Source organism: Rhipicephalus microplus, chromosome 4 (assembly GCF_043290135.1).
Source record: "Rhipicephalus microplus isolate Deutch F79 chromosome 4, USDA_Rmic, whole genome shotgun sequence".
Classification (NCBI taxonomy): domain Eukaryota; kingdom Metazoa; phylum Arthropoda; class Arachnida; order Ixodida; family Ixodidae; genus Rhipicephalus; species Rhipicephalus microplus.
This window is the reverse complement of record NC_134703.1, coordinates 30,201,189-30,225,663: the sequence shown is the minus strand read 5'-3', so window position 1 is coordinate 30,225,663 and position 24,475 is coordinate 30,201,189. Positions and strand designations below refer to the sequence as shown.

At 41.6% G+C, this 24,475-nt stretch overlaps 1 protein-coding gene across 20 annotated transcripts in view; it reads right to left on the bottom strand.

Annotated features, from left to right (window-relative positions):
• Positions 1-859: 859 nt before the first annotated feature.
• LOC119171813 (dynein, cytoplasmic 1, intermediate chain 2a-like) overlaps positions 860-24,475 on the bottom strand; it is a 47,206-nt gene continuing 23,590 nt past the window's right edge. For 13 of the 20 annotated variants that reach the window (XM_075892418.1, XM_075892422.1, XM_075892427.1 and 10 more), the window contains 11 exons: positions 20,016-20,216; positions 19,450-19,606; positions 17,517-17,616; positions 16,258-16,383; positions 14,970-15,116; positions 14,240-14,353; positions 13,883-14,003; positions 6,574-6,734; positions 6,162-6,302; positions 2,151-2,276; positions 860-1,494 (listed from right to left, as the gene is read on the bottom strand). In XM_075892418.1, the coding sequence (XP_075748533.1) occupies positions 1,339-1,494; positions 2,151-2,276; positions 6,162-6,302; positions 6,574-6,734; positions 13,883-14,003; positions 14,240-14,353; positions 14,970-15,116; positions 16,258-16,383; positions 17,517-17,616; positions 19,450-19,606; positions 20,016-20,216 (1,550 nt within the window). In that variant the 3' untranslated portion in view covers positions 860-1,338. The remainder of the gene's footprint in view (positions 1,495-2,150; positions 2,277-6,161; positions 6,303-6,573; positions 6,735-13,882; positions 14,004-14,239; positions 14,354-14,969; positions 15,117-16,257; positions 16,384-17,516; positions 17,617-19,449; positions 19,607-20,015; positions 20,217-24,475) is intronic. The other 7 variants (XM_075892420.1, XM_075892428.1, XM_075892424.1 and 4 more) reach the window with 1 other exon arrangement.

Here is a 24,475-nt window from a genome sequence, read left to right as displayed (position 1 = left end):
TTTTGAAACTCCGCTCATACTGGGCTGATTCTAGAAACTTTGCGGCGGTAAATTTGTGAGGCAACAAGTATGTTTACTGGCTCCATGGCTACTTGAAAAGGTGTTGCAGGATCCTGTTGCCCTCAAATCAATTCTTCATTTTATTAAGCTTGTTATGACGACTTATATGATCCAAGTATAATAAATTTTAAAATGTTAAGTATCTTACAGGTTATCACTCGCATCCTGTCGAAACTACTACTCAAGGTTGTTTCGACTTTCTTTGATTGAAAAAAAAAAAGTCATTTGCATAGAGCACCTATTTCGATTAGAAAGAAATACTGTGCAGGTTAGTTAGGTCATTATAAAATTCCCTTTTTCATGTGTCATACATACAATTCAATTCGAGATTATTCGATCAAAATCACTATTCACTTCGAACCTCAAATTCCCTATTCGCACAAGCCTAGCATTTACAAACACATGATACTGGCAGTGACCCTGTGGTAGCTGCGATGCCATACAGTACAGCGAAACCCCTTAATAAAGAGATGTGGAGCTGGCAGTAGTTGTCGTCCCTTGCGTGAGGTATTTCTTATAAGCAAAGTACAATGTCCTCTTCTTATCAACCCTTATTTCAGTGTTGGACACAGGAGGGTCTCCTGTACAGAGTTGTCTCTGTTATAAAGGTGTTCAACTGTATATCTATGCAAAGTGTCTACACACAAAACTAACGTTACTTTGTACATAAACGTGAAACTGTACAGACTTCAAAGTGAGAAGCCAAATCCACTTGGTGAAGGAGTTCTCAAACCACCGAGGAAGAAAGTGATTACATGGCTGATAGCCATGTAATCACTGAGAGCAAGTTGCGAGACCATTTGCTGAGCAATAAATATGCACATCATCGTAACTTTATTTATAAATGCTACACAATGCCCCCTTTAATACAGACCACAGGGACAAGCGGCGGTGTAACCCGTATGTGTATGCACAAAAGGGGGCGTGCAACAAGGAAAGGGGTAAACACTAGGACTGCAACCAAATTTGTTGCATGTGAGTTTTAATTTACTCTCTCTCTCTCTCTCTCTCTCTATAGAAATGCCTACTCTGTACATGTGTACACACGCAGGTTCTGTCACGTGAGCAGAACCTTCACCCTTTCCCACATTCTTCCAGCCACACGAGCAACAAAGAAGAGTGGTAACAGAAAACCTGTGTTCCTTTCACCCCCAGCGTTCATAGACTTCTTTAAATTACAGCGTTGCATGCGATAGCATAAATTAGCTGCACAGCAGTGTGGTCGGTGGTTGCTGCAGAATGGCACCTCCAGCTGTCCTCACACGAGGAGAACATTGATCAGGCGTAAGAGGAAAGTGGTGAGGACGACGACAAAGTCACTGTTGTTGGCGCGAGGTTGAAGCTGTCAAGCTCCTGGTCAGCTTGGTTGTTCTTGAGCTCTTGAAGAGACTGCACGAACCTGGACCACTCGTCATTCTTTGGCACCGCCAGTTGCTGCATGAGCAAAGCACGAAGAACATGACAATGTGGGGATGCCAAGGCACATGCCACTTGCACGGTCTCTTGTGCTTCACAAGGCTTGCTTGAAGATGCGCACTGTTTTTTAAAATTATTTCGGTCACCCTGTAATACTACAGCAACGTGTTGGAATATTACACATCCCCAAAGGCCAACAATGTGAAATAAAGACAAATTCTTCAAATAAAAATTATTTTTGATAATTGATAAGCTGTGAAGACACACCTAAATAGAAGACCTCAGCACTGCTGTGAGTAATAATTCACAAACGTTAAATGCCGAATGTGCCTAAATGAGGAAATTACAATGTTCAGAAAATTACACAGCTAAACCTCAAAAAACTTTTTCAATAAAGCCATTAATGCTTCCACTTGACTTTGTTATGTAAAAATTTAGCTAATATTCAAAATAGTTATTTGGTGTAAAACTGGAGGAAGAAGCTGCACAATTGCAGAATACAGTGGAATGACTGTAATGGCAAGATGAAATTGTTTTTCAAAGCAACGATGAAGGAATGTACAAGTCTACTGTAAGCAATTGGTATTTGGCACCTGTGATGACTAAAAGAAGTGGCGAAGTGGTGACAGTCGCCAAAATATAGAACCCTTGAAGAACTTGGGAGGAAAGCTCACCTCGCCAACATCGTAGACCCACACTTTTCCAGCATCGTCACCCACAGCCACTTGGTGTCCTGAAGGTGTCCAGATAACCCTGTTGAGTGCAGGGCTTCCATCCACCATTTCACTCACAGTGGGGAGCTGTCAAGCAAGAACAAGGAAGGAGTTTCAAGGCTTCCAAATGCCCTACACACAAAGGGGCCTAGATTCTGTTGAAACCACTTCAGAGGCAAGCTAGGGCACCTTCAGTGTATCTACGCTGCTTTGATCAAATTGTGCAGCGTAAATGGTAATCACCAAGCTTGCACGCTCTAGCTCAACCCATTTTAATCATTAGTATGTTCTAAAAGGGTACATATTAACAAGCTTTTACTGTATCAGATATAGTAATACAGTAAATAAAACCAGCACACATGTTTTGTCCATAAGATAATGTAAGAAATTTACGTTTATAGTAAGCATCAGAAATAATAAAGGTATGTTCATGTTACATACTAGGCTTGTGAGGACATTCAGATGGTCCAAATATTCAAAATAAATATTACAGTATTCAAGTTCGCTTTGATTCAAATTTAATGAATACGTGTATACTAGCCTGTATGTAGCCCTCTGTACCACTGGTTTCACTGCAGTGTAGGGTCCATCAGCTGTAAAAACACCTACCAATGTGTATACCGTATTCACTCGCATAATCACTGCACTCGCACAGTAGGAGCACCCCCAGTTCGGTCACGAAAAATTCGATTTTTTAATTCCGCACATAATAGGTGCACGCCGAACTTGGCCGTGATCAGAAAAGATTCTACCCCCCAGCGGTACAGTTGGAATGCGGTCCCCGTACCCTAAGAAAAAATGAAGACGAATCGACGAGCAAATAAAAAAAATTTGAAGTGCAACGACCTAACCAATCTGTTTGTCGAAATAAAACTTGAAAAAAAAAAGTGTCTATAAGCAAAAAACAAAAAGGGTTGGTCCATCAATTACTGATACCCCCCAAATCGCCGCGCTCCTTGGAGGTCACGTGTACTACGCCAGGGGCTCGATCGCCATCACCACCATCAGAGAAAAAGAAAGAAATGCCCTTTCGCAAGTAGTGTGCGTATGTTGTGGTCGTGTATTCAACATTGGTTCCACCATGGGGAAGTACGCAAGCTACACGGCTGGATTTAAAATGAAGGCAGTGCAGTACGCGCTGGAGCACGGCAACCGGGCAGCAAGCAGGCATTTATGTGTTGAAGAGACCAGTGTTCGGTACTGGAGGGATCAAGAAGAAAAACTTAAGGCGACGAAGAAGACACGATGGGCTTTCCGCAGTGCCAAGACCGGCAGGTATCCGCACGTCGAAGACCAACTGGTCCGGCATATATGGGAGCTACGACAAGACGGCTGTGCTGTGTCATTGGATATTGAGCAGACTGAGGCGCACAGAATAGCCCGAGCGCAGCGCAGTGAAGCAAAAGAGTTCAAAGCCAGCTCCGGATGGACAACTAGTTTCATGCGGCACCATGGCCTCGAACTGGGAAGGCGGAGCACCTAGTGCCAGCGCTTGCCCACAGCATATGAGGACAACTGAGGGGTAATTTTAGACGCCTAAAGCACCACAGGAAGAAATAATCACAGAGAAAGAGCGTCAACTCGCAACTGATTTATTTGCAGGAGAAACGCAGGAAATATATAGCCGCACACGCATGTGCAGAGCACACTACTTCACCTAGTCACATGACCACAGACATAAACTGAGGACGTTCAACCGGCATATCTAATCAAGCAACGAAGCGCAAAAATCAAACTCAGACTTGCGCAAGACGACTGACGTGTCACTTATACACAAGTCACCTTTTTTTCTTAGCGCCTCCACCTGTGGAAATATACACGCTTCGATGTATATGGTTTGCGTAGTGGGTGTGGTGTACTTAATCCCACTTAGTTGTGGCCGGGTTTACATCGGCCAAACTGGACGGTGTTTGAACGTGAGAATTAGGGAATGCGAGCTTTCAATTCGAAATAATTCCGGAGCACCTTTGCCTGCGCATTGCCGTTCCTGTTCTTGTGAGGCGAGGTTTTCAAGCGTTTCTGTCCTCGCCAAAAGCCCAGATGCTCTGGCCCGTGAAATAATGGAAGCGTTCTGGATAAAGAAAAAAGGTGAATTGTGTATAAGTGACACGTCAGTCATCTTGCGCAAGTCTGAGTTTGATTTTTGCGCTTTGTTGCTTGATTAGATATGCCGGTTGAACGTCCTCAGTTTATGTCTGTGGTCATGTGACTAGGTGAAGTAGTGTGCTCTGCACATGCGTGTGCGGCTATACATTTCCTGCGTTTCTCCTGCAAATAAATCAGTTGCGAGTTGATGCTCTTTCTCTGTGATTATTTCTTCCTGTGGTGCTTTAGGCGTCTAGAATTACCCCTCAGTATGACGAACCAACTAGCCCAACAACAAGTACTTCTAAGTTATATGAGGACAAAGTGGTGAACTTCCACCGTTTCATTATAAAGCTCCGACAGCAGAAAGACTCAGCAGAAAGACAGCAGAAACAGTGGAGCAGAAAGGTGCACAGAGCGTCGTCATCACAACGTCTGGCGCTGATAAACAACGATGCACTATAATGAACCGGATGGGTGCTACTGCCTTTTGTTATTTTTAAACGTAAGACGCTCCCAAAGGCAAATTTCCCTCAAGGCATCTACTTCGGAGTCCAGGAAAAATGCTGGATGAGCACGGAACTCATGGAGGATGGGGTGAAAACAGTCTGGGGTTGGCGGCCGGGTGGTCTGTTGTTCCCGTCCATGCTTGTCCTGGACAGTTTTTGTCGGCACCTAGTAGACCGCGTACGAGATTAGCTAAAGGAGCTGCGCACAAATCTGGCAGTGATTCCGGGCGGCCTCACATCGATACTGCAGCCTTTGGACATGTCCTTGAATAAGCCTTTCAAGGACAATGTTCAAAAACTGTACACCACCTGGATGGTTGGAGGACAACATCAGCTGACTCCAGGTGGTAAGATTAAGAGGCCGCCTGTGCAAATGCTGTGCGCTTGGATCGTGTAAGCGTGGCAGGCGATCTCCGATGAAAGTTGTCAGGAAAAGCTTCAAAAAGACGGGTATCTCGAATGCACTGAATGCAAGTGAAAATGACATGTTGTGGGGCGTGAATGATTCGGACTCCGAAAAACGAATCCCCGCTCGGCGAGGATGAATATGTTGTGTCAGACTCGGCCTCCATATAGGAAAAAAGAGGAACACCTACGACTTTTGTGTAAATAAATTTTACGTGTGTGTGAAAAGTTGACAGCTCTCACTTGTTCATTAAAAGGTACGTAGGTATGTTTGTTTTATGCTGAATTAATTTGTAAACGATAAAGTCGCCTTTTACTTGACAAATGTGGAGATTTAAAGCTCGAGAACCGAGTAAAAAAGTTTTTGAAAATTTTACCCCGCGTAATTGATGCACCCCCAACTTCGAGCCGGATATTCTAAAAAAAAGTGTGCCTATTATGCGAGTAAATATGGTATTTGTCTGCATGTAATCTTCTGTAAAAGTTGTTTCAATGCGCAGTAAAAAAATGCTAAGCAGTGAAAACACCTATCCAGGGCAAATCTGTACTGCCGCAAAGCTCCACATGAACATATTATCCTCACATTGATTCAAAATTGTTTAACTTTTAAAGTTTGTTATATCTGCTTATATGCTCTTTTTACAGTAAATTTTAAAGTGTGGCATATTTTACAGGTTCACATTTGCATTCTACCTCAAGTCAAATCCTGCGACTATGCAAAGTTGTGTCCACTGCCTTTGACCCCAAAATGTTGTGCAGGTTAATTGGGTCATAACGAATGTACCCACTTTTCTTCATCATATGTGATATATACTTTTAGAATTTGATTCGACATTATTCGACCAATTCACTTAAAACCTAAAATCCACTTATTACATATATATGGTTCTGCTATGCTCGATCAGGCCACCTTGCAGTCCTCTTTCAAGGCAGTTCTGTCTCATCAAATAATCAGCTGATCGTACTTGCTCACCTCTGTGTCGTTGTTGAGGTTCCAGAGGTCAAGTCGCCCTGTGCCATCAACGCATGCAAACAACGCTGGGTGCACAGGGGACCATCTCACATCATACACATAGTCCCCATTGTCTTCAAATGAGTAGATGGGCTTGGACTCCTGCAAACAAGTGCAAGCAGAAAGCTACATTGTGGCAATTTGCGTACCATCTGCAGAACATTTACAGTACAGTCATGCAAAATTTCAGAGTCAGTCTTGTAAGACAACTGACAGAATGTTACTTTCAGCACAGCACTCCAACAGCGTTATGCTCACTGTCTAATTTCAATTGCTAAGCGACACTTGACATTTTAATTTTTTTCAGTGGTCTTTGGAAATAAAATAAAACAGCGAAATCAAACAACATGAGGAAACGTGCAAGGCCACTGACCTTCAGGCTCCAGAGCTTGACCGTCCAGTCAAAGGAAGACGTGAGAAAGAGATGTGACAGGTCCACTTGGCTCTGGCAGCCATGTGAATGCACTGCAGTCACGGGACCTTGATGACCTTCAAATGCCTCCAGTATTCCTGCTTTGGTGCCATGCCGACAGGCTGCATTTTATAAATGTGCTAATTAAGCTAGAGTTGCTGGGTACGTGGAAGTAAACATCCAAGTTACTATTTCAATCTGCAGAAGAATGCTAATATAATTTATTGTACGAGGTCTGTTAGAAAAGTATCTGACTTTATTTTTATTTTTTTTGCGAGCACCTGATGGATTTGAAACAAGCGCGCTTGCATCAGCCAACCTTGAACCTTTGTGTGCATGCGTGAATTTTCGTGCGCATGAGTGAGGTAGTGCACAGTGCTCTCATCGGTTTTTCATTGCAAGGAAAATAACGGAGCGACTGGAGTAGCTCTACAGCATCAAATTTAGCATAAACTGGGCGACAGCCAAGTGGTAACCATTGGGAAGATCAAGACGACTTTCGGTGACGACGGTATGAGTCGCACCAGCAGATTAAGGGGGGAAACTGCACTTGAAAAGCGACTTTTTTATTTATGGATAGATCTGAACCAAATTTTCACAGTTTGTGTATTTTGATGTGCAGATTTCAAAAATATAATTACTTTTGTGATAGGGCTAGTAGTTCCCAATATACTGTGCTATCATTGCATAAGCTGGGTCCTTCGTTTGAAGCAAAATTAGCGTCTAATCAGAAAACCCAGAAATGGTGGTTACAGTATTGAAACAATGTAGAATGTTCAAGGATAGCAAGATGCTATAAATCAATTTACTAGGCAAATTTTAACAAGATTCAGAGGTCATCAATGTTTACAGAAAAAAAAAAGTCATTGTCACATCCCATACACGTGACCCATTTAAAAAATTTTGTGAAATGTATATTGCCCTGAAAACAGGCATATTGCTGACTGCATGCATTTATCTTTCTGGCAAAACAAAAATTATGCTGATAGCTCAAATAGAACAGAAGCTATTTATCCTTTATTGTGACAAATGTGTCGAAATTGCTGTTTTGAGAAAACAAGGAAAAACGTTGCAAAACATTTTTATTGGAAAAATACCTATAAAAGCTTAAGAAAATGCACCAGGGGCATAATCTGGATGCATCCTATCCTTATTCCTCCTTTTGGCCAGCTTCCTCACATTCTCAGATGCTTCCCTTTCCGATCACATCAGCGTCTACCCTCACATGGCCGGAGTCGACAGCACGCATGCTGTCAGGGAGGCGCGTCTCTACGCGCTCTTTTCCGTTCCCGATAGCATCGGCGCGGTCATAGTCCACAGAGCGTACGCTATTCGGGGAGCCCGTCTCGCGCACTCCTCTGTTGACGATAACATCAGTACTCGTGCGGCCAGCGTCCACGCCGCGCACGCATGAGGAATCGTCTACGGCTACGTCGACGTTATCAGACGATGTCGAAGCTTGCTCCCGCGATGCAGTAGCAGCGCCATTGGGCTTTCTACCCCTGCCTTTCTTTCGTGAACGGCCAAAATGATGCTTTGACCGGAACTTTTTCGCACCGCCGGGCATAACGAACCGCGCTAAAATATTCTAGCACACTGACCACACGAACACGTTAGCGATGAGACACCATCGCAAGAGCGATACCTTTTCAAAATGGCGGCTGACACTGCCATCAAGTTTTCCTGGCCAATCGAGAAAGGCCATTTTTGTCACGTGCGTCAGGCAACCAATGGAGTCGCGCAGCGCGCGGTTTTGCTTTGCTTTTTTTTTGCTTCCGCGTGGGGCACATGGTTGCTTACTGAAAACAAGAGAAAATCTGGAAACGCGACCTTTCAAACAAGACCAAAATCGCGCTGGTGGAGCGCGTAGTTCGCGTGCTGTCGGCGGTTGAAGTAAGGCTAGTTTAGACTTGAATTTGAAGGTCCGCTGGCGCGTAGTTGCTCTTTTTATCTCTTATAACTCTGGAAATAAATAGAATTTCGAAGCCAAAATTTCATGATAGATGCAGAAGAGCCTCGGGAACGCGAAAATGATGAGAGAGAAAATGCGATTTTTTGGCCGATTTTCGACTTTTAAGTGCCGTGTACCCTTTTAAGAAGTGGTACAACCGGTTCGAACACGCCTGAACATTGGTGGAGAGTGAGCCACACTCCGGTCAGCCATCAACATGCCGAAATGACTAGGTCTTTGTCAAAGTGAACGCTGTGGTGATGCAGCACTGTCGTATGACTATGTAGAAAATCACGGAAGAGGTGGGCATCAGCACTTTCTCTGCTCATTCCAGTATGACCGAAGATTTGGCCGTGAAGAGAGTTGCGGCGAAATTTATGCCGAAACTGCTCACGGTGAAGCAAAAACAACTTCACATTCAAGTCTCACAGGACATGCTGGATTTCACAAGCAGTAACCCTAACTTCATGAACACAATTATCACTAGTGACAAGTCTTGGGTGTTTGGGTACAACCCGGAAACCAAATCCCAGTCACCACAGTGGAAGCATTCCTCGTCACGAAGATCAAAGAAGGCCTGCCAAGTGCGCAGCAATGCCAAAGTGATGCTGAGTGCTTTCTTTGACTCCCACGGTGTGGTACACCACGAGTACGCAGCACAGGGCCAAAAAATCCCCAAAGAGTACTACAGGGATGTCTTCGGTCGCCTACGAGATGCTGTGCGGCGCAAGAGACCTGAGTTGTGGTCAACAGGATACTGGCACATCCATCACGACAATGCTCCTGCACATTCCACACACTTGGTTCAGACTTTTTTTGGCAAACAGTTAGACTTCTGTAATTTGACAGGCTCCTTACTCTCCTGATATGGCCCCCCTGCGACTTCTGGCTGTTCCCCAAACTCAAGAGGACATTGAAAGAAGAGCGATTTCAGACAAAAGAGGACATTATGGCTACAACGACAGCCGAGCTAAACCCCATTCCGAAAGAGGCTTACTCAGAATGCTTCCAACAATGGCTGCACCACTGGGAGAAGTATGTGGAGTGCCAAGGGGACTACTTTCAGGGGGATTAGGTTTCCAATGTTCCAATCATGCCAGTTTTTTTCCTTCCACCAAAGGTCGGATACTTTTCTAACAGACCTTGTATAAACATGATACTGCTACTCCTTACAGCGATGGACAGCAGTGGAAAGCAGGCACACAACATGAACAGCATTGGCAGCAACACCTCGGAAGAGCATGTTTAACTGTGCAGTTTTTTTAAACATTTTTGCATCATAATGTTCTCTAAGGAAAGATAAAAAAATTTTAAAGAAGTGGTGACATAAAATCTGCCAACCTCTGCTTTTGCTCTTATTGAGTAGCTACTTATTCACTACTAGTGGCAATTAAAGTCATTAGCTTCAGCATGAGGCGAATGCTGTTAAATGCTTGTATGTTACGACTGGAGGCAGTTTTGATTCAAAAGCATTGAGGCAAGTCCACAACGTACTCGGCTTACTCGTGAACAATTACGATCAGGTTGTGAATACCAGTGATGTCGCTGGCCACCTTCTGCAATACTGTCAGTGCTACTGTTTCATATTTTGCATTGAACGCTGCAAGTGCCTGTTTCCTCAATTATTAAACTATGCTGCTTTATCTAGTGAGGCAATTCAAACAGGGGACAAAAGCTGCAAAAATTATAAATGCTTGATTCATTTCGCGAATCTAGTGAGTGGCTGCAATTTTCTTGTTGTCCAAATGAGGCGACTATTTCTGTGAGCCTTGGAGCTGCTGAAATATCAGGCCTGCTGAAAGATTTTCGCCTCACTCATTTGTAAAGTAGTAGGTAGAGAAGCGACAAAGGAAGTGACAAAATCACAACATTCGCTCCTTGTGACAGTGTGCGTGTGTAACATGTCAGTAGTAGATTGTACAACAGAGTGTCTCATACTTCCAACAACATCGCGTTTGAAATGCATGCATGCCAATGCCACGTATACACGTTGGACGTTGAAGAGATAAATATCAGTCCACTGTGCACTACCATCCCGGCAGTAGAAAGCTTTAGTTTGTAAACTTCTCAATGTTTGCAGATACCTAGTTACCGCTGCCTAAGCTGTCAATAGTAGCGCCATCCAGTGACGTTTTGTCCAACCACAATGCATTTTATTTTAATTTTTGTTTTCTCGGCTCTTCCACTGTTTCTGTCAAAAAAAAAAAATTACGAGAATACTGTGAGCTGACAATTATCTCACTGCCACTACTTAATTGTAGTCTGTAAGCAATTAAGTAGCTGAAATATTATGTTTGCGAATCTCTAGTTAGGCTCTGCATCATCACTATCATCACTATCAGGTGTCACTATCAGCATTGTCCACCTCATACATATCTTGGTAATCCAGCCAGAACTCGTGACATAAGTTGTCCCAAAGGGGTTCCAGCATGATGACCTCTTCACTTTTTTTGTTATTTCGGGTTCGGCACTTTTACAAGCTTTAAAGATCAATAGAAAACTTTTCAGGCTGCATTTGGACATGATATTGCACAGATAGCACATGTATTTTCACATCTATGCAATAGAACAATCAAATTGTGTTCAGATTTTTGTGTCACGAATAGGCTTCAAATGCTTCAATGATTCAAACGAATATCGCCGAGTTCAAATTTCTTTTGATTTGAATTTAAATTGTTGAAAATTTCAAAGTATTCGAAATGAACAAATAAATGAACATTAATCCCCATGTAACCCTTTGTAAAAGTGGTTTCGCTGCAGTGGAGAGGTGCTATGCCAAGAAAACACCTATTCAAAAGAAATTCGCTTTGCTGCGAAGCTCCACTTGAAGGTTAAATGAACAATTGCCCTCACATCGATTCATCTTTTTTGAAGTTTAAAAGCTAGTTATGACCTCTGATATGCTCTTAGTAAATTTTAAAATGTGACATATTTTACAGGTTATCACTGGCATTCTGCCAAAAGCCAAATCCTGCTGCTATTTCAAGTTTTTTATTTTATTTTTTAATTTTTTTATTTACAGTATACTGCGGTCACGAAGGACCATGCAGGTGGGAAAATATACAGTTTCAAATTTACAAGCACAAATAGAGCCGTAAGGCACACAAGCTTACAGAAAAGGGAAACAAAGCAATCTTACGGCATATCTAGAAGTACTACCATCGCAGACTGTCAAGATAACAAAATAATACAGTTCTTAGGAGAGTGACGCACGCTATAAGAAGTATAAAAGTAAACAAAAAAGAACTCTTCCCGGAATACGTCGGTGCATAAATGCAGTATTTGCAAATTATGAAGTAACACTGCATCAATAAAACACGTAGTGAAAAAACTACGAAATGTAAAAGTGATAGCGATGAACATTCACTGGTTTACTGCATTTCCAAATCAATAAGTAGTGCACTTTCAAATGCACTTGCAGATTCTAAAGAAACAATATTTTCAGGCAGCGAATTCCAGTCAGAAATGGTTCGCGGAAAAAAAAGAGTACTTAAAAAGATTAGTGCGCGTTTGATAAGGAAGTGGATTATGCGCATGTCGATTTCTCGATGTACGTGACAAAAATGGCTGAATAAATGCACGCATTAAGTCTGTTGTGATAAAGCATAAATAAAAATTTAAGTCTTGATATTTTCCTGCACTGCTCTAAGGTTGAAATTTTATTTGCCAGCATTAAAGATGATGGTGAATCTGTTCGCTTATATTTGTTGAATATGAAGCGTACTGCCCACCTCTGTACTTGTTCCCACTTCTTTGAACCAAGAAGAACGGCATTTGCACAAGCCTTGCTTCAATTAAAATACGCACACACATATTATGCAGATTAGTATGGTCATGACAAATACGTCAATTTTTCTTTATAATATGCAACATACACTGTTAGAATTCGATTAGAAATTATTCGACCAAAATCACCATTTGCTCTAAATTCGCTTCGAACGCGAAATTCACTATTCGCACAAGCCTAGAGAAAAGGTGTGCAGCACACATTGTTCAAACAGATTTGCTGAAATCAGCATTACTGGTCTCTTAGTGACATCACAAATGGCAAGCACAAGGTGGCTCCCGGGGTTAGGCAAGCAGCAATTTTTGAGACAGCAGCAAAAGAAAATTCACTATTCATGAAAGAAGCGAATAAAATATCAAATTCTCAAATGGCTTCCCATACTGCACAACCATCTTCACCATCAGTATAATATGACATTCATATCCCAATATTTGTAAGTTTTGTATTAGGAGCATAAATGTAGCATCAGAAACAAATAAGTAAATTCTTCAGATGCACAGAACTCTTCAGGTTGGGTGAGAATGACTGTTGTACAGCTAGTGAAGTTGGGCTCCCTTTTTCAAAGTTGCTGCTGAATTGCCCAAGTTGCCATGTTCTATTCCATCACTATGCCCAAAGGATTTATATTTATCATACTGTTACGCCAACCTTCTGTTTATATCAGTGTGACTGACATTTTAAAATGTTGGTAAACAATTTATAAGAATATTTGCACTTATAAAGAGTTGCTGTTTTATTCCAAGATGAAGTCAAAAGCAACACTTATTTAATTTGATACACGTGTTTTGAATAATTATATGCCACCAGCAGCCCGTATAACTAATCATTTATTAAGTGTAGTTTTCAAAAGTGACTCCAATTATTAAAAAACTAAAAAATTCTTGAACAGTGGTCGTCACTACACATAACATTTCAACAAGTAATCTCTCCTTCAAGGAATTTGCCTTGAAGCAGCCCTTCAAGTCCTCATTTTCTCCTGAGTTTCTGCCTCATTTGGATTCCCAATTATTAGGGGTATGCTCAAGAGAAACAGCTGACTTATAAGATCTAAGTATTGCTTGAAAGCAATACTCATGTTTTGTGGTAACAGCTAATAGAAAAAATGAAAGCATCGGTACGTCTGTGCAACATCATGGCATTTAAAGTACTACCTGCACTTCAGCCAGTTCTTGACATAAAAAAGTTGAGATTGAGTATTTTAGAACAATGAATTTAAGTGGTGCGACTACCTGCTTTTTTTTAAATTCTCATCCAGCTTACGAAGAATGCTGTCATGGCAAAAATGACTGTATTGGTAGTAGAGAATGGTAATTCAAGACTGATACAGCTCAGTTTACTTTTAACTTTGCTGTTCTTATGTGCGCACATACATATTCATCCACAGCTCTCACTTGCGCCCGCAAGGCGGCATTGCCCAGCAGAGTGTGCGAATTCGAGGCAGATTAATTTATGGTGGCTGTAACAGCTAGAGTTACCCCCTAAATGTGAGAGCATGGTGATCCCATCCAGAAAACAGCAGGCATTATCGTTACCTGTATAAACAGCGCCTTCCTCACTGCCAACGATGAAGTTATTGCAGTCACCCATGGGGAATGAGAGAGAAGTGACCGCAATGGCACGCGACTGCTTCTGCTGTGTCAGATCCAGCACGTCCTGAGAAGAACGAAAAGTGAGTTTCATACAAGAGCAGCTGTACTTACTTGTGGTAAAGGCTTAGGCTTGGCATGTTACATAAAATGAGCGCACAAAGTTCTTGTGAGTACAAGCGCTTGTGCGAGCACTCGTAGAACAGAATGTTGGTTCGGACTAACCAGCAACATGCAAGACAATTTTCTACCAAATGATGACAGATATATGAAAAAAAAAATAGCTGTCCACAGTCGACTGACCTGCGGTGCTGACAGCATGTCAAGGCTCCAGGTACAGAACTTGCCATCTGTAGATACGCTCACCAGGTTGTGTGCATTTTGTGTACCGACTACTTGGACGCAGTAGACCGGGTGCTGCAAGTGCAAAGTCACAAGCAATGACTACCACCTCACTGCCACAACGCCATGTTGAGGCCAGTGAGAAAAAAAACAAACAAGCACAGTAGCGAAACTTCAAACTCCATTCCGCTCAGTAACATCAGAAGGAACGATACCCTGTTCTAGGCATACATTAAAAAGAAGCGGCAGGCATACATGACTCTTCCAGCTAACCCACTGGCATGTGTCACAAAATTTGCACAGAATTTATTGACTTGCTGTAGCAAGCTATGTTCCAACAAAGACAGTTTTGATAAGCTGGTCTTCAGTACAGCAGACTCTCATTAACTGGAAGTCCTTTAATTAGGTGAAACTGCTGCTTAGATGGAACTATTGCCTCTGATATGATTCGTTTTGTAGCTAAATCGTGCATCGCAGTTAACCTATCAGGCAGCACAACACCAGATGAATGAAACATGTGTTCTTAGCCCATTCAAGTTCTGTAATATAGGAGTGGTTCATTCAAATTCGGCCCTTCGGTGAATTCCTTGAGCTAATGTGTTTCTTTAATAGCAAGCTGGTATTAGATAGCCGATCAAGTGCACTATTACGTATCAGAGAATGGTGCCCTAGTAGAAAATCCAACCCTTACAGTGTGTGCGGCAGCTGAAAGAGGGCTCCGTTGGACAGGTGTTCGCCGGCTATTCCGATTGTCCCAAAGTGCAATCTGGCCAGAGTAGGTGCCTCCAATGATGAGGTTTGGATGAAACTTGGCAAAGCATGCCGACACCACTGCAGACTGCAAAATAGAAAGATGTGCAAGCGTCATTGCCATAAACCAGAAATAATCCTAGTGGCTCCACCTTAAAAAGCTTTGGCTACCATGCGCGTTGGCAAAAAAGTGCATTTCTGGCCAATTAATATCACCAAACCAAATCTCTCGCAAACACCATAAAACACGCAGGAAAGCGCTTGAGATGCACTCAGTTTATGATGAAGGCTGTAACATTGTTTTGAACAGAACCTGAAATACTGCTTTTATGTGGGTAAAGGTATCCCACGAAATAAATAAAAAGCCATTTCAAAGATGAAGTCCATCAGTACCGAGGCATGTCAGTTTTTGAGATATGGTAAAATGCAGAAGCATTTCAAAGAAACAGATTGATTGCTTGATGGGTTTTGATGTCTCAAAGAACCACAGCGGTACGAGAGAGATCATGATGAAGCCTTTGTGATAATTTAAAAGTTTAAACCAGTTGGATGTTTTTAGAGGAACACAGAAAAATCATTACTTTCATATTGAGTAAGTTATCCTTTCTCAATACTAAAAAAAAAAAACAGCTGTTGCAGCGAGAAGGCTGTCCATAGGCACCAAAAAATACAAAAAGAAAAATGCGGGTGGCAACATCATTTTGAGGCTCCCTCAAAACTTGCTGTGATGTCATACATTTTGACAGCATCTACACAGGAGCTTACATTGTACCTAGTTGTAAAAATGCGGTACATTGTCCTCTATAGGAACCAGAAACATTACATACCAAGTTTCAGTAAATTTTGCTGAGCTAATGTGAACCACTGAAATCTGTGAAAACACACTGACATTTATGCGCAGAGGTTTCCATGTGAAATTTAAAAACGAAACCGACTTGTCATTTCCTCTTGTACTAACTGATTTATCGCGGTCAAATCAATAATAAAGAAGTTTTCAATAAAAAATGAGTCAATCTATAGTGATTCATTGCTTAACTTCGTGTCCCTGTCACAAGCATACCAATCATAGTACAAGAGAATTTTTGCATTCCACATCAGTCAAAATACAGCCACTACTAATGAATGTTGAACCTTCACACACGTGTGTGCACACAAACACACACACACTCATTTTACAGTGTGAGAGGTCAATGTGGAGACAAGAATGTGTTAATGTGGCCCATACACACCTGACAGTGAAAGATGTATTCAGGCGTGGTTTTCTTGAATTTCATGTTCCATACGAGGCAGACACCATCAGGATCATTTGGAGAATCATAGTTGTTTCCATATGACGCTACCAGAAGCTCCGGAAACTGCAAAGTATTTAATCTATGTTACTACGTGATAGATGATTTCAATAAGCCTTTAATGTTATACAAAACCTGAGCCCTTGCAGCATTATTAGAAAGTGCTGATTATTCAGTGTTCCTGAAGAAGTGATGACACAGAGTAGTGCACTCACGGTAACAAAAAAGAGCTCTAGAGACAGCACTCATTTTGAGTGCTACTCTGCTTCTCCTAAACAAATTAGTTTTTTTTGTGTGTGCAAGGAGATTCAGAATCTGGTGCAATAGTGAGGCAATTTTGTGATTACTTCAAAAGACGTTGTAGGGCCTCCTTAACTAATTTCTTAATTTTGACATTTACATCTTTTATAAACACCTATTAGGAAATACATTCCAAAAAGATAATATTCATACTTGACACATTAAAAAGATCTGCCACCCCAATCAAGTATTATTGTAATTTTGACATCTGTTAAATGAATACAGAAATCACGATACTGAAAAACATTACGATTGTGGTCATAAATCTAAATAACAATTTTTAGGTTACAGTTCGACATATTGCAACACAGATAAGAAAAAAAAGCACAAGAGCACGTGTGCAAGAAGAGACACAAAAAGACAGTTTTGACTCAAAACTAATTCCTTCATAAATATGCTTTTATGGCACACAATGAACTGAAAGAAAAAGAACAGATGAACCAGTGATTACAAAACTAGCCTTGACAAAGAGTAGTCACAAAAAGTTGTCAAATGAGATAAACAAGAAATACTGGGAGCGAGGCTTGAAAACCAAATAAATAAAAAATTTGCTTGTGGTATGCAAGAAAAATTGCACAATTGTTTTTAACAATGGCTATTCTGGACCATTTTTCTTGTCTTAGTACGAACCAACTCATCCAAGCACCAGTTTTGGCTAATTCTAGCTCTCACCGTCAATTGTCAGTTTTCAGCAAGCATAAATATGCTTGCTGAAAACTGACAATTGGCATCTGTAAATTGAATATAGCTATACAATCTAAATATTAAGAGGGGACGTGGCTTTGAAAAGCCAACTTTCTCAAAATTTGAGAGATGTTAATGAAAACTGTATTCAGCATGCTTTCTGTCTGCGTTTCTGTTCAGTCACTCATTTAGGAGAGTCAAAATGAAGAGAGTACCTGTGAAGACCAGTCAAAACTGGTGACAATCCTGTTCTTGGACCACCGGTCATCTGCGAACACCCTGTTCATGGACAGCTTGATGCCACTCTTGTCATCACTGGGAAAACAGGGTAGCACTGCCTTTGAAATTCAAAATATTACAATGTATAGCATACAAGCCCTAGTCGTAACAGTGGAGGATGATACTAGAAAGCATACTTCTTATCGAAACGCATCCGCACCCAGTAGGCGACGGTAAAGGCTGCAAGACATGCAAGATGAACAAAGGAGCATACATGACAAGCTTGCATATACCTTAGAACAGATCCTAAGCGACTTCCTTGAAGTTTTCCTGGTTTACAATAACTATAGTTGCAATAAGGAAATGAAGTTATTAGGCCATTTATACACACACACAAACACGCACGCACACACGCACACACACACACACACACACACACACACAAGCGCAGGTGCGAAATTACGCAATTGCATAGAAGCTTGTCATAAGGGGGCCCTGAAACATTTTTTTGAGTAACCATGGAATTAATTCACTGGAAAAGCATATCACCTCACAAATTGAACGCCGCAAAAATTTTAAGAATCCGTCCAGTACGAGCGGAGTTACAAAGATTTGTCACACGCTGCAATCACATTCTCTCTTCTCTTGTCGTGACGAAAGCGCTGTAAGCTGAGCAGGAAGGGGTGGAAGGGGCAAACAAAAAATGTCACTCGCGCCTCGTGACCTTGAGCATATGAAAAATTTTTTTTTTTAGAATACGCCGCTTTTTCAGTGCGATAGCGCGCGCATGCGTGGACAAGTGACGACCTCTTGCAGCGACTTCTGTAACAACTGAGCGCGCCATGTTCAAATCAGCCAATGGCTGATAGATGCGCTTACTGGGCTTAATTCTGTGATTTGTCAAGAAAAGAAAAAGCTATTTTCAACTGACTGATAATTTATTGTAAATTCGCGGCCGCATGCTGTGCTATAATATTTGGCTCGCGTGTTGTTGGGAGCCTCTACTAACGATCGGCAGCGTTTTCTGACCATACTCAAAAAGTGTTGTAGGGCCCTTTTAAGGCATCCAGTAAGTTCTTTAATGTGGTTCGTATAATGTACCTCAAGTAAAGTTCACATAAATGCATTGATGAGCTTGCAGTGATCATCTCACTATTGAGTAATCATCTCACAATTGCTTTCTGAAAAGAAATGCACAGTTGAATCTAGACGACATAGAAGATCATGCACAAAAATCAGGCAGAAAAGTGCTTTGAATATTGTTCATAATTATTAGCTAATCATAAAGTAAACTGAATACCTTTGCTAAGGCTTCAAAATGCTACTTGAGAAGCTAGAGATGCAAGAAGGTGTTTGACATTGCACCATTAAACCACCTCTGAACGTGATTTATGACGTATAAAGAAGGTTATCTGATCTCATAGTGTAAGCTTGCGCCCATGGTGAACAACTGCCCTGCTACTCATAATGCAATAAATAGTGCTGCTAGAACACACTGAGCCAGTTTTCATAACATCTTATCTGCACCATGCTGGTGCAGCTATGAGACTAAGCCTTTACAAGTGTGCTAGAGTTGAACATTGTTAGAGAACAACACATTTGTTACTGAGCACCTCAGCACGGTCAGAATGAACAATAATTTGTTTTAGCTCTCTTGTTTTGCCTTATTGAGCGTTACAGGGACTCCAACTTTCACAGTTAAATTGGTGCATCCAATGCAAATTATTCTAGGTCCGACACACTTTGTATGACTGCAAGCTGATTAAGATGTCATGCATTTCCAGCACCGCACATTGTGCTCAATTCTGCCAGGCTGTAGGGACCACCAATGCTTAACTACAACGGCAAACGCAAGTAAGATTGCACACACATGCTGCACAGTAGCATGTGTGCAAACAAGTTCAGAGTCAGCAAAGTAGAGAAGCCTACCTGTCCTGCTCTTCTGTGGCGCCACTGTAGTCAATACAGATGTCGACATTTTCATACAGCGCTCGTTCAATGACACGTGCAGAACGGGAGAGGAAACTGCGGAAGTCATCACTCAGAAGGATTTGAAGCCTTTCTTCTTCGCTCAGTTCACGAGGCACTGGAAGCAAATGCAGCACACACCTCGCATAGTTAAAATATGTTTCAGGAGCTGCATGCACAAATGACAGCACACAGAAATCAAAAGCATAAAGAAAAATGTTGATGTCTAAAGATGCGTAGCATACATTTCAGAATAGCTCAGACTCAACCTTTCCTGCAAATTAAAATAACAGGTACAGAATGTTTCACAGAAAGAAAGTGGGAGCAGTTTTTTATATCTGCTTAAATAAAATGTATAAAGTAACACGCACCAAATGGTGCACATAATTGTGAAATTTGTGTGTTGTATTTTTGATGCTATTCTCACACTGTATAAAAAAAAAAAGCTTTGTGTATAAATGTTGAGTGTCCCTTACTGCACAAGATGCTGCATAAGATGAACTTTCACGGCTAAGAAGCTCACCCACCTTTAGGTTTGTCCTGTTCTGCAGCTGCCCGGTGCCCATCAGTGGCTCCCTCGGCAGGTGTCTGAGCAGGCCGTACAGGCTCGATGTGGGGCAGACCTGTCACCTTGTGCTGGTGTGGCTCATGCAGAGGTAGTGCTCCCTCGACCACCGCTCCCAGTGAAGAGCCGTCTTCCTCCGCTAGGACGTCCCCAAAAGCCAACACTGCCCGTGAACAAGCACAGCCCACGTTCAGACTTCCCAAGTGTTGCCGCCCCGAGCTGCACTACCATGCACTGACTGACCTTCCTAGAGGTATATTTTCAAGTGGTACAATGCAGCATCAGATGCCATGAACCAGTGCAGCAAACAGTACCCACTCACACTACAGTTTCTGCCCCCCGCACAAACTAAACCTATACAAGTTAGAGACAAAAAGTAATGGTTAAGATATCTGTTTCCCCATTTCAAGGCTCTAGCAAAAGAGCTGCTTGACCCCACGTGTCTTTTTAAGAGTAATGCTAAAGTGCTGTTGTGTGCATGAGAATGCCAGGAATGGGAGCTTTAAGGTGGCATACTTCTAGCAGAAGCTTGGCAGTTTGAATCTGGTGACTACTGTTTCATGACAGAGGATCACTGAACTAACAAAGCACTTGAAATGCAGTTTCTCTTGTTGTAAATGTCGAAATTCATGTTTAGACATAAGAAATCACATATATGTTCGCTTGTATAACTTGCAAATTGTTGTAGGTGCTGCATAATCTGGAGAAAACACAAGCTTTCCACACACAGCGTGCATTAGTTTTAACTGTGAATGTGCTCGACATGCAAGATGAAAATGAAAATTCTCCCAAATATTTTCTTTTAAGGAAGCTTTCCCGGTGCAGCTGTAACATTTGAGGCCGACATCACCCTGGCCCTTCACCTTACTCCATCAATGCCACAACGTCACAGAGAGGCCGGTCACAACAACACTTAACCTTGACAATTCTTTTAAATGAGCAGTATAAACTATGAAAAAAATTTTGGCAATGTTATGGTTGTTTAACATGTCTGTGGTGGTCTTAAATTATCAACATTTTAATCAGTACCTTAGTTTATATCACTCTGTTTCAACCATTAACTAAAAAAGCATGTTAGCAGTCAAACTGACCAGCTGGTAGTCAGCCAATATATAGTGTGCCACACAATCTTCGAAATCAGCCACATCAGGTCATCCCACCAGTTCTGAACGTACCAGTTACTGTGCCATTTTTGCCAAAAGGAGTTTTTTTTTTACTTTCAGAATCAAAATGTCTTTTCATCCTAGCTTTTTGTAATACGCCACTCAGATACTTCACAGAAAATTTTGTATAGAGACTGCCCTCTGTATTTCTACTTTCTCAAGATAGGCATCTTATGCAGTCCTACACTTCATTTCAATGGTTTTTAAGAAGCTTGAATAGACAGCTGTGCTGCACATTCCCCTAAATATTGTGATGCGAAATCAGTGAACAGGGATTGTGGCTCGAATGAATGTTTCAACAAGTTGACATTTTTTTTTCTCCAAAACAGCAGCTCGCACCAAACGGTGGCTTCAGCAACATCTCCTGTTCAACAATTTCTCATCACTTCATGCATTCACCTTCTTCTGAATGTCTGTCTTGTTCGGGTTTCTAGATATCACTACAAGACACTGCCAATGGTACATCAAAAAGTTACTTTTGAAGGTAGTATACCTTACCATATTAATGTTAAGCCGATGGTATTACAGGCTCCCAGCACCTAATGATTGTATGATTATCACCTTTCATGACTATTGACAAAAAAACTTAAGAGGCTAGCTATAGCACGGAAACCTAGCATGCACACTTGATGCCATCGAGAACGGCACGGCAGCCTTTGTCTCATACATGATATGCATCATCGTGGATTTAAAACGGCATCATCCAACATATCAAATGCAAACATAGTGGCTTATATGTAATAATCTAAGGCAACATAATTGCTTGCCAATGTCATCATCATCATGATCAGCCTGACTACGTACACTGCAGGACAAAGGCCTCTGCCATGTTCCGCCAGTTAACTCGGTCCTGTGCTTGCTGCTGCCAATTCATACCTGCAAACTTCTTAATCTCATCTGCCCACCTTACCCTCTGTTTCCCCTTAACCCGCTTGCCTTCTCAGGGAACCCAGTTAGTTACCCTTAATGACCAGCGGTTATCCTGTCTACGTGCTACATGCCCGGCCCATGTATATTTCCTCTTCTTGATTTCAACTATGATATTCTTAACTCCCGTATGTTCCCTAATCCACTCTGCCCTGTTCTTGTCTCTTAAGGTTACACCTACCATTTTTCTTTTTATTGCTCACTGCGTCGTCCTCAATTTAAGCTGAACCCTCTTTGTAAGTCTCCAGGTTTCTGCTCCGTAGGTAAGTACCGGCAAGATACAGCGGTTATATACCTTTCTCTTGAGGGATAGTGGCAATCTACCTATCATAAGTTGAGAGTGCTTGCGAAATATGCTCCACCCCATTCTTAATCTTCTAGTTACTTCAATCCTGTGGTTTGGCTCCGCCGTTATTACTTGCCCTAAGTAGACATAGTCTTTTACAACCAATTCCAATGTGAAAGAACACAAATGCACAGCTTAATATACACTGTTTAAGAAGCAATGCTTCCTGAACTCTGGGTTCACTCTCACATGGTGCCAAAAATAAAGTTTTTTTCGCACAGACCTGAAGGCTTTTTTTTTTTTTTAACTTTCAAATGCATCTCATTAAATGGCAAGTGCAGCATCAAAATGTTCCTGACAAAGCATCCTTACAAGCCTTCCAATTCTAGATGACAAATTTTACATTCCAGGACAATAAAAGCTGTCTTTATATTTCTTTAAAATTTGCACAGTTGATTCTACAGGAGGCCAGAGGTCATGCTGCCTTGGCTACTTCCAATTTTGAAATGCCCAGTAACCTTCAGCGATGCAGCTGATAAACAGCATTGCAGCATATGGCTTTTTTAGATTTAAACATTCCACAGATCTGCATGCATAGGTAAATTTAATCATTTAAAGTTTCTAATAAGCCAGTAACTTGAGAAAAAAGCATAATTAAGGCATGGGCAAGGAATGCTGATCAGCTAAGAGGAGCTACAAGAACCACTATGCATGGACAACCCACACCCAGTCTTATTTCAGTACAGTGAGCTACAAATGATATAAGCACATGGCTCAGTACTAAAAGGAAATCCCATGTTTTAAGCATGCACAGGGGCACACAAGCACTGTACTTAAAACCACCCTGTGTCACTATAAGTAAAAGAATGGCTGATTGCGCTGTTTTGTGCTGCACAAACATATGGCATCAAACTCCATGCTGTTAAAAATATTTTGGCAATGATCTCTTACCATCATCAACTGTGGAGATCCATGGGGCACATTTTTGGAAAGAAGAAAAGGTGCTTTAGAGACCCAGCCATATTGTCAAAAGGAAATGAAAATGATGGCATGCTTTTAACTGGGCATGCTGGAGCAAAAGTACTGAAAGCCAGACGTAGAGGTGGTGTTCATTTAGAGTTATTATGGCGGTGCAACTCAGGCAAGGACATCGCAAATGGACACGAGGAAACCTTTAATTTCATGTTTTAGACGAGGTAATGTAAATGATCTGCTTTAAATTCGCATGGGTTTTCATCTAAACATTTCAGTTATAACAAACAAGCGCACTTAGTAAGTAAGCTGTCCACTTACATGAATGAAACTAAGACCTTACTGAAAGTAGTAGCAATTTTAAAGAAAAGTTTGACATTGGGCTAGTTGCTAAACCATATTCATTAACCAGTGCAGAACGGACAAGAAAGGGAACACAGACAAGCACTGTCTTCTAACTGAGGGTTTATTGAAAAAGCACTCGTGTAGTTTTTTCCGCTTAACCTGATGACGATGGTGACACGATTGTTTGTGGGCGCTCACGTAAAGTGGTATGCTGACTCTATCGCCTTTGGCGGCGCGTCACGCACCACGCATTTAAGTGCTTGAAGCGTAATGTGTGCACATTCGTGCAGGCTTCCCGAGTGAACGGCTAGCGGTTGTTCTCACTGATTGTGTTGCATGTTGCTGCCGAGGATGATTGTGCTGGACACATGACCATGTCCGGCGAACTTTCAATATGCGCTGTTCGGGAACCAAATTCAAGAGTACATTTTACTCACCTTGAAATGAATACTGCGCATGCATTTTCGGCTTACTATTTGATTCTCTTTATGCAAGAATCAAACCAAAATGATTGCAGAATAACTAGACGTTTAAATGCATGCTTTTAACCATAAATTACTTCAACTCACGCAAAACACATTTCTTCATTTTCTTTCTTGGAATATAATTCATACTAAAACAGCGCAAAAGACGTATATGCAATCCGTGTTTACGTGTTCTGCGTCAACATGTGTTCTGTGTCTACATCTTGCGCGCGGCTTTCAATATGAACGCAAACCAACTAGCCCA